Below are 12,500 nucleotides of genomic sequence, written 5' to 3'. Positions count from 1 at the left end.
GTTGTCGTCAGTCATCACCCACTCCTCGGGATGTAGTTCTTCATCGTTTCATCACCGTGATCATCGCTTGAACTATTAACATTTTTATCACCAATCTCGTCATTGTTATCCATTACAACCCGCATCCACGGTTTTTTTTTTCCATCACGGACATCATGATAATCCTCCTCTTCCTCAGGCATTAGCAACTCTGCACACAATTATGTTGATCTGAGAAACTAGAAAAATGAATCTCCACTCTTTACCTTACCCACCAGACATTGTTACCCAGAGATTCGAACTCGGGAACCTCAGACGGAAAGTCCACCGCTTTAACCACTCGGCTGTTGCGCCCATCACTGATTATTATTATGATTACTATTTTTTTATATTATTTTTTCAATGTTCATTTACTTCTTTATTTGTTTAATTGTTTATTTGTTCATTTTATTTCATTTTTCTCAAGGCTTGACAAAGCGCGTTGGGTTACGTTGCTGGTCAGACATCTGCTTGGCAGATGTAGTGTAGCGTATATGGATTTGTCCGAACGCAGTGGCGCTCCTTGAGCTACTGATACTGACACTGACACTGATACTGAAGCACTGATACTGATGCTGATACTGACACTGGTACTGATACTGAAGTACTGATACTGACACTGACACTGATACTCACACTGGTACTGATACTGATACTGAAGTACTGATACTGACACTGACACTGATACTGACACTGATCCTCATACTGATACTGAAGTACTGGTACTGACACTGATACTGGTACTGATACTGAAGTAATGATACTGGCACTGATACTGACACTGACACTGGTACTGCTACTGCTACTGATACTGAAGTAATGATACTGATACTGACACTGACAGTGGTACTGGTACTGGTACTGATACTGAAGTAATGATACTGATACTGATAGTGACACTGAAGTACTGATAGTGACACTGAAGTGCTGATACTGATACTGAAGTACCATATCCCGGCAGACCCGAAGAAGGAGGGACGGGCAGAAGCCGTACCACACAGCCACTCACACCTCTCGGTCTGTGGCCGCCATCCACGACCACAGCGACCAGATCCGCACCCTGGGTATGGGCGAGTTCATCGGGGTGCTCAACGGGGTGGAGTTCCGCACCCGGCACAACGACTACAAGCTGAGGATGCCGTCCAGGAGAAGCTCGGAATACCACGTGACGGAGGACATTCCCTTCCCCAGGGTGCCACCCCGGGTGCTGCAGAAGACCTCGGTGGAGGATCAGGTGTGTGTGTGTGGGGGGGAGGGGTGGTGGTGGAGGGGGGAGGGGTGTGTGTGGATGTGTGTGTGTGTGTGTGTGTGTGTGTGTGTGTGTGTGTGTGTGTGAGGATAGGTGTGTAAGTGTGTATGTGAGTGGGGGGATGGGTGTGTGTAAGTGTGTGAGGTGGGGGACAGGGGGTTTGGAGGGGAGTGTGTGTGTGTATGTGTGTGTTGGGGATGGGTGTGTGTTGGGGTGTGTGTGTGAGTGTGTGTGGGGGGTGGTGGGGGGAGGAGAGAGTGTGTGTGGGTGTGTGTGTGTGGGGGGAGGGGAAGGGTAGGGTACGTGTGTGTGTGTGTAGGGATGGGTGGGTAGGGTTGTTGTTTGTGTGTGGGGTGTGTATGGGGAATATGTATAGGAGGGGTGAGGTGGGGGGTTAATTGTAGGGATGTGTGTGTGAGGTGGGTGTGGAGTTGTGTGTAAGAGTGTGTGTGGGAGGGTAGGGGGAGGGGGATGCGTGTGGCGGTGTGTGTGGGGATGTGTGTAGTGAAGTGGTGATGTAGTATGGTGTGTGGTTCGATGTGTGTAGGATGGTGGTGGTCGTGTGGGTGAGTGGATGTGGGTAGGGGTTGTTGTGGGTGGTTCTGTGTGTGTGTGTGTGTGTGTGTGTGTGTGTGTGATATATATATATATATATAGATAGAGATATCTATATAGATATATATATAGATAGAGAGAGAGAGAGAGAGAGAGAGAGAGAGAGAGAGAGTATGCACACGTGCTGCCGTCTGCATGCATGAGTGAGTGTTTATGATATAAAAAAAAAAGCAACAAAAACAACAACAGCAAATAAAGGAAAAGGCAACAACAAGAACAAGAACAACAACAACAACAACAACAACACACACACACACACACACACACACACACACACACACACACACACACACACAACCCCCATCACGCCACCCCACTCCCACCCTTTACTGTGGCAGATCACAGAGATGAGGAAATGGTTCAAAGCCTGGGTTGACCAAGACCATTCAGACAGGGACTACCGGAAGTACTTCAAACCCAACCTGTGCTACCTAGAGGGCGCTTGGACCACGGACGTTGAAACTCTGGATGAGCCGTTCGACAGTGATCGGCATCAGCTGGAGGCTGGGTCATGGTTTGAGCTTCAGGTTTGTGTCCATGTCAGTTTTGATTCATCCACATTGCAGTGCAGTACAGTGAATTGCAGTACGTTACCACACAACACAATACAATACAACAATACAATAGAATACAATCCAAAACAACAACAACAACAATACAGAAAAAAACCACACACCCCAAAAAAACACCAACACCAACAACAAAACAAAACAAAAACAAACAAACAAACAAAAAAAACAAAACAAAAAAAAAAGACACACATACTCACAAAAACCAACAGCAACAAAACATTCTTGTCACTTGTTCCTTTGCAGGAGCAAATCCGCTTCACCTGTCATACAGTAAAGTACAAAAAAGTAAAGATCAGCACAGCACAGCACAGCACAGCACAGCACAGCTCAGCACAGGTCAGCACAGCACAGCACAGCACAGCTCAGCTCAGCACAGCACAGCTCAGCTCAGCTCACCACACACCATAACTTTCTACCTGTCACTGGTTGTCCCCCCTGACATGAGCAGATCCGATTCATGGCTGATACAGCACAGGACAGCACAGCACAGCACAGCACAACTCAGGACAGTACATTTCAACGAAGCACAGCACAGCACAAAACAGAACACTACAGTTCAATGCAGCACAGCACAGCACAGCACAGCATAGTACATTTCAACGCAGCACAGCACAGTACAGCACAGCACAGCACAGCACAGCACACTACACCACACCACCCTACACCAAAGCACAGCACAGCACAGCACAGTACATTTCAACGCAGCACTGCACAGCACAGCACAGCACAACACAACACAACACAACACATCTTCTATCTATCACAGGAGCAGATCCGGTTCACGTCCTATACGGGCGACAAGAACTACAAGGAGAACTTTGCCTACCTGCCCACCACAGTCCTCAACATCACGGCCCAGGGGGACCCGGTCTTCGCCCAGTGGAACTACCGCATCCTGTGCCACCCTATCGTCGGGGATTTGAACCTCTCCAACTTCCACCCCATCGACCACCTGGCCACGCGCCTCGCGCACCGCCACACCCTCCGCGAGCACGTGCAGTCACGTGCCGCCCGCTTCAGGCTGGAGAGGGAGGGCGCCCGCGACAGTTTCAAGTAATGCGTTCAGTTTGAGTTTGAGTGGAGTGTTTTTTTTTTTTTTTTTTTTTTTAAAGAGGGTGAACAACACGACACGTCACACAGCACCACAACCACCAGTCCAGTAAAGACTCCCTTTAACCGTCATAACCGCCCCTACCCCGGCATTGCCCCGACAATTACACCAACAACATCAACAACATGTGGAGTGATGGCTTACAGGTAACGCGTCCGCCTAGGAAGCGAGAGAATCTGAGCACGCTGGTTCGAATCTTGGCTCAGCCGCCGATATTTTCTCTTCCCCCCACCCCCCACAAGACCTTGAGTGGTAGTCTGGATGTTAGTCATTCGGATGAGACGATAAACCGAGGTCCCTTGTGCAGCATGCACTTAGCGCACGTAAAAGAACCCACGGCAACAAAAGGGTTGTTCCTGGCAAAATTCTGTTGGAAAATTCACTTCGATAGGAAAAAACACAAATTAAACTGCACGCAGAAAAAAAAGTACAAAAAAAGGGTGGCGCTGTAGTGTAGCGACGCGCTCTCCCTGGGGAGAGCAGCCCGAATTTCACACAGAGAAATCTGTTGTGATGAAAAGAAATACAAATACACCAACAAAGCCAAACAAACAAACAAACAAAACAACAAGGAGACAACAGAGACAAAATGAATGATAACAGCAATAAAACAAATCAACAACAAAGCAAAAACTAAAACAGAACGGAAGTAATAATGATGATAATAATGATGCTGACGACGACGACGACGATGATAGTGAGGATCATAATGTTCATGATGATGATCTTACTACTACCACTGTCACTACTACTACTACTACTGCTTATGATAATAATGACTTATAACATAGAAGAAGAGGAGGAGGAGGAGGAGGATATATGGACACAGAACAGCAAGAATCAGCACACAAACAAGAACTGTGAAACAACCACATCACCGACAACAACAACAGCGCACGCACACACACACACACACACACACACACACACACACACACTCTCTCTCTCTCTCTCCACACACACACACACACACACTCTCTCTCTCTCCAAACACACACACACACACACACACACACACACACACACACACACACACACACACACCTTTCATTTACGGTTTTCATGACAAATAAATGTGATTCTGATGATTCTGATTCTGATTCTGAAGATTCACACACACACACACACACGCACACACACACACACACACACACACACACACCGTCACATCCTACCCCCACCCACACACCCACAAACAACACAACAACAAAAAAACAAACAAACGAACAAAAACAACCCCCAACAACCCCCCACTCTCAATACTACACTACCCCCTTCTGCTGAATATTTTCCCCCCACCAACAACACAGATTCTCCCTCCTGGATGAGCTCATGTATCAAGTTCCCGGCAAGGACAACTACCGGGCCAGCATCAACGACTCCCTGTTCGACGTGCAGAAGGTGACGGCAGACACCGGGGAGCCCCTGAACGCCGGGTACTACCATCGGGTGTACAAGGTGCTGGAGAAGGACGCCATGGGTGAGAGTACGGTCTTCAAAGGATTCGCCGACAGGAATCTCTACGTGGCCCAAACGACGCAGCCCCGGGTCGCTGCCGTGTCTGTACCTTACTGCAAGAACAGGTGAGATGGGGGTGGGGGTGGGGTGGGGGTGAGGTGGGGGGGACATGGTCAGGTTAGGTAAGGTAAGGTAAGGTCAGTTAGGGTAGGTAAAGTAACGCAAGGCAAGGTGAGGTAAGGTAAGGTGAGGTAAGGTAAGGTAAGGTAAGGTAAGGTGAGGTAAGGTAAGGTAAGGTGAGGTAAGGTGAGGTAAGGTAAGGTAAGGTGAGGTAAGGTGAGGTGAGGTAAGGTGAGGTAAGGTAAGGTAATGTGAGGTGAGGTGAGGTAAGGTAAGGTAAGATAAGGTGAGGTAAGATGAGGTAAGGTAAGGTGAGGTAAGATGAGGTAATATAAGGTAAGGTGAGGTAAATTAAGGTAAGGTGAGCTAAGGTAAGGTGAGGTAAGGTAAGGCAAAGTAAGGCATCAAGTGCGGAAAACCACAACCAGGTAATCAGCACACACCCGCACCCCCCCAACCCCGCCCCCCCCCCCCCACACACGGATTACTTGATTAAACAGTAGTAATAAACATATGTTCTCAAAGAACAAGTGACACACTCAATGTCTGGGTCAATCAATCAGTCACTATATTCCAGGTGAGAGCGAAGTTAGAACAGGTGACACACTCAACGTGTGGGTCAATCAATCAGTCACTATATTCCAGGTGAGAGTGAAGTTAGAACAGGTGACACACTCAACGTGTGGGTCAATCAATCAGTCACTATATTCCAGGTGAGAGCGAAGTGTTAGAGTTTGAACAGGTGACACACTCAACGTGTGGGTCAATCAATCAGTCACTATATTCCAGGTGAGAGCGAAGTTAGAACAGGTGACACACTCAACGTGTGGGTCAATCAATCAGTCACTATTTTCCAGGTGAGAGCGAAGTTAGAACAGGTGACACACTCAACGTGTGGGTCAATCAATCAGTCACTATATTCCAGGTGAGAGCGAAGTTAGAACAGGTGACACACTCAACGTGTGGGTCAATCAATCAGTCACTATATTCCAGGTGAGAGCGAAGTTAGAACAGGTGACACACTCAACGTGTGGGTCAATCAATCAATCACTATATTCCAGGTGAGAGCAGCGGGTTCCACCTCACATGGAATGTTGATGATGCAAACTAATGTCTTAACGTCACTATAGCCCCCCTCCTCCCCTCACACACACACACACACACACACACACACACACACACACACACGCATTCATCAACGTCTGGGGTCAATTAGTGATGGCCTAGAGGTAACGCGTCCGCCTGGGAAGCAAGAGAATCTGAGCGCGCTGGTTCCAATCACGGCTCAGGCGCCGATATTTTCTCCCCCTCCCATAGACCCTGAGTGGTGGTCTGGACGCTAGTCATTCGGATGGGACGATAAACCGAGGTCCCGTGTACAGCATGCACTTAGCGCACGTAAAAGAACCCACGGCAACAAAAGGGTTGTCCCCAGCGAAATTCTGTTGAAAAAATTCTCTTCGATAGGAAAAACAAATAAAAGTGCACGCAGGAAAAAAAAAAAAAGAAGAAAAAAAGGGTGGCGCTGTCAGTGTAGCGACCCGCTCTCCCTGGGGAGAGCAGCCTGGTTTTCACACAGAGGAAGCTCTTGTGACCAAAAATTAAAAAAAAAAAGAAGAAAAAAAAGAAGAAGAGAAATACAAATATGTGTTCCAGGAGGGAGCGGATGAACAGGAGCAGGTGCCAGACAGTGACCCGCAGAGTGTCCTACGCAATCCCTCTGGAGGTGGTGTACACCACGCCGCTCCACGCCTGGAACCCCTACGGCCTGGCTCAGAAGGGCGAGGCCCGGTCCACGGAGGGGAAGACGGTGAAGGAGAGGGGGAGAAGGACGGGGAGGAACAGCTCGGACCTGGCCTTCAACGGCACCAACAACGCCGCGCACTACCTGACACCCGCCCACTTCTTCACGGGCAGCGAGGTGGGGCGCAGCGCGGGGGACACCAGCAGGAAGAACGTCTCGGTCCTGGACACGGTGAGCCACCATCAACACTGCCGTCAGGATCAGGATCAGGATCAGGATCAGAACGAGATTCATGATCAGAATCGCAATCAGAATCAGTCAGAATCACAGTCACAATCAGTTAGAATCACAATCAGAATCAGTCAGAATCACAATCACAATCACTCAGAATCACAATCAGAATAAGTTAGAATCACAATCACAATCAATCAGAATCACAATCACAATCAGTTAGAATCACAATCACAATCAGTCAGAATCACAATCAGAATCCGTTAGAATCACAATCACAATCAGTTAAAATCACAATCACAATCAGTCAGAATCAGAATCAGTTAGAATCACAATCACAATCAGTCAGAATCACAATCACATTCACTCGGAATCACAATCACGATCATTCAGAATCATGATCATAATTACAACTGGAATCAGAATCTGAGTCAGAATCAGAGTCACAATCCGATTCAGAGTTACATCACATTTAGAATCAGAATCACAATAAGAATCTGAATTAAAATCACAATCAGAATTAGAATCATATCACAACCAGAATCAGAATAAGAATCATATCACAATCAGAATCACATCAGAATCAGAATCACAAGCAAGATCACAATCACTATCAGAATCACAATTACAATCATGATCACAATCACCATCAGAATCATGATCACAGTCACAATCGGAATGAGAATAATGATCAGAATCATGATCACATTCAGAATGAGAATCATGATCAGAATCATCATCACAATCAGAATGAGAATCAAGATCACAATCACAATCACAAACAGAATCACAATCACAATCAAGATCACAATCATAGTTACAAACAGAATCACAATCAGAATTAGAATCAGAATCACAATCACAATCAGTCAAAATCAGAATCAGAATTACAATTAGAATCACATCACAATCAAAATCAGAATCACATTCACAATCAGAATCAGAATTAGAATCATATCACAACCAAAATCACAGTCAGAATCAGAATGAGAATTACAATCAAAATCATACTAAAAACCACAATCAGAATCAGAATTAGAATCACAACGCAATTGGAAGTCCGATCAGAATTACAATCGGAATCTGAGTGAGAATCACAATCAGAATCTGGATCAAAATCAGAATCGCAATTACAACGAGAATCACGACGATCAAAATCACAATCAGAGTCAAAATCAGAATCACAATCAGAATTACAATTATAATCAGAATCACAATCAGAATCACAAGCACAAGTGCAATCACAATCACAATGAGAATCCCCTACCCCTTCCCCATACAACTTTTATGCATTTTGTTACCCATTTTTCTGTATGTCTACCATCAACATTGGTGTGTGTGTGTGTGTGCGCGCGCGTGCATACATGCGTGCGTGCGTGTGTGCGCGCGCGCGTATGTGTGTGTGCGTGTGTGTGTGTGTGTGTGTGTGTGTGTGTGTGTGTACAGTCAGGTAACATCCGCGCCATGAGGTCCTCAGGGCTTCGCATCCACCTGCCCAACATATCCGGGGTGGGCGTGGCGCGCACCCGCTGGCCCATCATGGCGGTGTCCACAGAGGGAAGCCAGGTGTGGAAGGAGCTGGAGGCACTGCGGGACGTAGTCATGGACATGAAGACTTACCTCCCCTACTTCCCCACTACCCCGCCCTTTCCGGAAGACGTCCTGAAGAACGCCAGTAGACGAACTGACGTGCACATTGTCCTGGAGACCTCGCTCTCAGACCCCGAACCTCGAGGTCTGGCAATGCTGGCTGTGTGATTAGAGTGTTAGGTCGTGCGCGAGGGTTATCTGTGTGTACGTAGCCTACATGAATTACTGTTAGTGTTGGGTGGTTTTCTGTGTGTACGTAGCCTACATGAATTATTGTTAGTGTTGGAGGGTTATCTGTGTGTACGTAGCCTACATGGATTATTGTTGGGTTTTCTGTGTGTATGTAGTCTGCATGAATTACTGTTAGTGTTGGAGGGATATCTGTGCGTACGTAGCCTACATGAATTACTGTTAGTGTTGGAGGGTTATTTGTGTGTACGTATCCTACATGAATTATTGTTAGTGTTGGAGGGTTATTTGTGTGTACGTAGTCTGCATGAATTACTGTCAGTGTTGGAGGGTTATCCGTGTGTATGTAGTCTACATGAATTATTGTTAGTGTTGGAGGGTTATTTGTGTGTACGTAGTCTACATGAATTACTGTTAGTGTTGGAGGGTTATCTGTGTGTACGTAGTCTACATGAATTACTGTTAGTGTTGGAGGGTTATCTGTGTGTACGTAGCCTACACGAATTACTGTTTGTGTTTGGTTTGACGTACGTGCAGGGTTAAACTTATATGGAAGTTGTCATTTTATAGTGTTTAAATCAATGTTTCACACACTGTTTAAAAATATCATTATTTTTTAAAATACATTTTAAAGCACAGATGATCAAATTTTACTTGAAAAAACGTTATACAGATTAAAATGAATAATATGATAACAATGATAAGAATGATAATAATAATGGTAATGTAACAATGATAATAATGATAATAACATGATAATAATAGCATTAATAATAATGATAATAGTAATAATAATAATGATAACAATACTGCTACTACCACTACTACTACTACTACTACTAACAACAACAACAAAACAACAACAATAATAATAATAATACCTCTGCTACAACAACAACAACAACTACTACTTCTAGCAGCAGCAACAACAGCGACAACAACAACAGCAGCAACAGCAGCAGCAGCAGCAGCAACAACAACAACAATAATAACAATACAACAACAACTACTACTACTAATACTACTACTGATGATGATGATAACAATAACAACAACTACAACAGCAGCAGCAGCAGCAGCAGCAGCAGCAGCAGCAGCAGCAACAACAACAACAGCAACAGCAACAACAACAACATTCGATACTATGACTACTCAACCCCTTCCTCCACCATCACCCCCTCCTCCTCCTCTTCCTCCTCCCCCTCCTCCTCCTCCTCCTACTACTACTACCAATCATGATCACGATCATAATGATGATGCCGATTATCCTCATCAGGTCTGCACATGCACACCATCGAGTTGAGCAGGGCTGACGTCCAGGCCATGAGGGCGTGGGAACAGACTGTGCGCGTGGACACGTCACGTGACAACGGCCACGCCCACACACTTATCATCGGCTTTGACAGGCGCCGCAAGCGCTTCCGGATTGTCAGCTGCGACGGAAATGCCGCCTGCTTTGACGGACATGAAGCGCTGCTTACCAGGCAGTCACTGCAGCGCGTGGCGGCTCCTTGAAGGCTGTCGCCCCGTGAAAAATCGTCCCGGAAATAACGCCCCGTGAAAAAATGTCATCGAAAAATAATGCCACGTGAAAATTGTCCACGTGAAAGAATGTCCCCGCGAAATAATGTCCCCCTGAAAGAATGTCCCCGTTAAAGAATGTCCCCCGTATGAAAGATCGTCCCGTGAAAGATTGTTCTGCGTCCTGTGCAAGGTTATCCAGTGGAAAAAAATTGTCCATTGAAAGGTTCCTTTGTGAAAGATGGTTTGTTCCGTGAAACATTTCCTTTGAAAGATTTTCCTGCGAGAGATTGTCCCGTGAAAGGTTGTCCTGTGAAAAAATGTTCTGTGAAAGACTGTCCCATGAAAGATTGTCCCGTGAAAGATTGCCCCGCGCTGTCGTCTTTGATGATAATGATGATGGTGGTGATGATGGCGACGATGATGATGATGCCATTGGGTTGTTGTTGGTCTGCTTTTCAATTCAGTTCAGTTTGAAAATGCTTTATTTTCTGCTTTAAACACTGTTAGCCTCTTGAATGCTGTTAACCTGCATGCTTGTCTGTGAAGGGCTGTCACCTCGTTCAGGTAGGACAGAGCTTACAGGTCAGGTAAACAAGTGAAAATTGATTGTTTTCTCCATGGCAAGGCTGCTAGTGCTGTCTTTATTGATCTTTATCGATGACCTGTGGGTTTTTTTTCGGATCTCCTTGTTAATAATAATAATAATAAAAATGATAATGGATACTTATATAGCACACTATCCAGAAATCTGCTCTAGGTGCTTTACAAAAACGCTTTTGTTAACATAAAACATTACATCAATGTTACATACACACACACCAAAATGTGACTACACACACACATACACACACTGCATACATACATTTTAACATACATGTGTATCTAACAGCTACCCTAACACATACGCACACATAGGCAGGCGCAAACTTACATAAACACACGCACACACGATACACATTCATATACATGCATGTAGTTATGTACACATACATATGTATACACACATAGTCAAGCACAGCTAACGCAAAGGAAGTGAACCTGCCACAACTGAACTTATTGCCGAGGGAAAAGGTGAGTTTTGAGACGAGATTTAAAGGATGCGAGGGAATCAGTGACGGAGGTTATCAGAGAGCTTGTTCCACGTCTTTGGCGATTGAAAAGAAAACGATCTGTGTCCATAGGTCTTACTTCTGACGTGAGGTATCCTGAGAAGTCGAGTATCAGAGGAAGAACGGAGCTGGCGAGACGGGGTTTAGATATGGAGGAGTTCAGAAAGATACTTGGGGCCAGATCCGTTGACTGCAGAAAAGGTCAGAGTGGATAGCTTATAGTCTATTCGATCAGAAACTGGCAACCAGCGATGTGAATGTTGGTGATAATGCTGCACATCTTTATTGATGACAATTTTGGGTTATCATTGTGACCGGCTTTTAGTGATGACGAGCACCATGACAGCAGTGGTCAGGGTTCGAATCCCCGTAAAACGGCGGAAGGAGAGGATTGGCCTCCGCTTAGCATACGGGGTTCAAACCCACTTCCGAACTCCCTTTTGATGCTTTTGAAGCTTCGTAATATCCATTATAGAACTTATCTTTAACGATCATCTTTATTTTCTTCTTTTTCTTCTCATCATTCCTGTGCTGGGTAAAGCAGGTGTCACAAGTGAGTCATGAAGGCTAGGCCTTGCCTCTCTTGTTGAACTGGCGCTAAACTTTTCCAATGCTTGAAATGACGGGTTTGATTGTCTCTGTCGTCTGTTTTGTTTATTTCTTCTGGGAATCGCTTCTTTCTGTACACTCCATGTGATAAATAGTTGTCATCGTGATATATATATATATAGATATATATATATACATATATATATAAGCTTCTATATTTCATTTTGCCTACCTTGATATAATTGTCTGGATTATTCTGTGGCCTAATATATATATATATATATATATATATATATATATAAGCTTTTATATTTCATTTTGCCTACCTTGATATAATTCTGGATTAATCTGTGGCCTAATAATAATAATAATCATATGTATATATATATAATTATATATATATATATATATATATATATAT

The 12,500-nt window shown here is 45.0% G+C and overlaps 1 protein-coding gene across 1 annotated transcript in view; it reads left to right on the top strand.

Annotated features, from left to right (window-relative positions):
* Positions 1–12,357, top strand: part of LOC143301892 (uncharacterized) — a 16,875-nt gene extending 4,518 nt beyond the window's left edge. The window contains exons 3-9 of the mRNA XM_076616321.1: positions 980–1,252; positions 2,221–2,409; positions 3,221–3,507; positions 4,876–5,148; positions 6,800–7,118; positions 8,565–8,853; positions 10,174–12,357. Coding sequence (XP_076472436.1) covers positions 980–1,252; positions 2,221–2,409; positions 3,221–3,507; positions 4,876–5,148; positions 6,800–7,118; positions 8,565–8,853; positions 10,174–10,412 — 1,869 coding nt within the window. The 3' untranslated portion in view covers positions 10,413–12,357. The remainder of the gene's footprint in view (positions 1–979; positions 1,253–2,220; positions 2,410–3,220; positions 3,508–4,875; positions 5,149–6,799; positions 7,119–8,564; positions 8,854–10,173) is intronic.
* The last annotated feature ends 143 nt before the right edge of the window (positions 12,358–12,500 follow it).

Source organism: Babylonia areolata, chromosome 28 (genome assembly GCF_041734735.1).
Source record: "Babylonia areolata isolate BAREFJ2019XMU chromosome 28, ASM4173473v1, whole genome shotgun sequence".
Classification (NCBI taxonomy): domain Eukaryota; kingdom Metazoa; phylum Mollusca; class Gastropoda; order Neogastropoda; family Buccinidae; genus Babylonia; species Babylonia areolata.
This window is presented reverse-complemented; position numbering and strand designations above follow the sequence as displayed.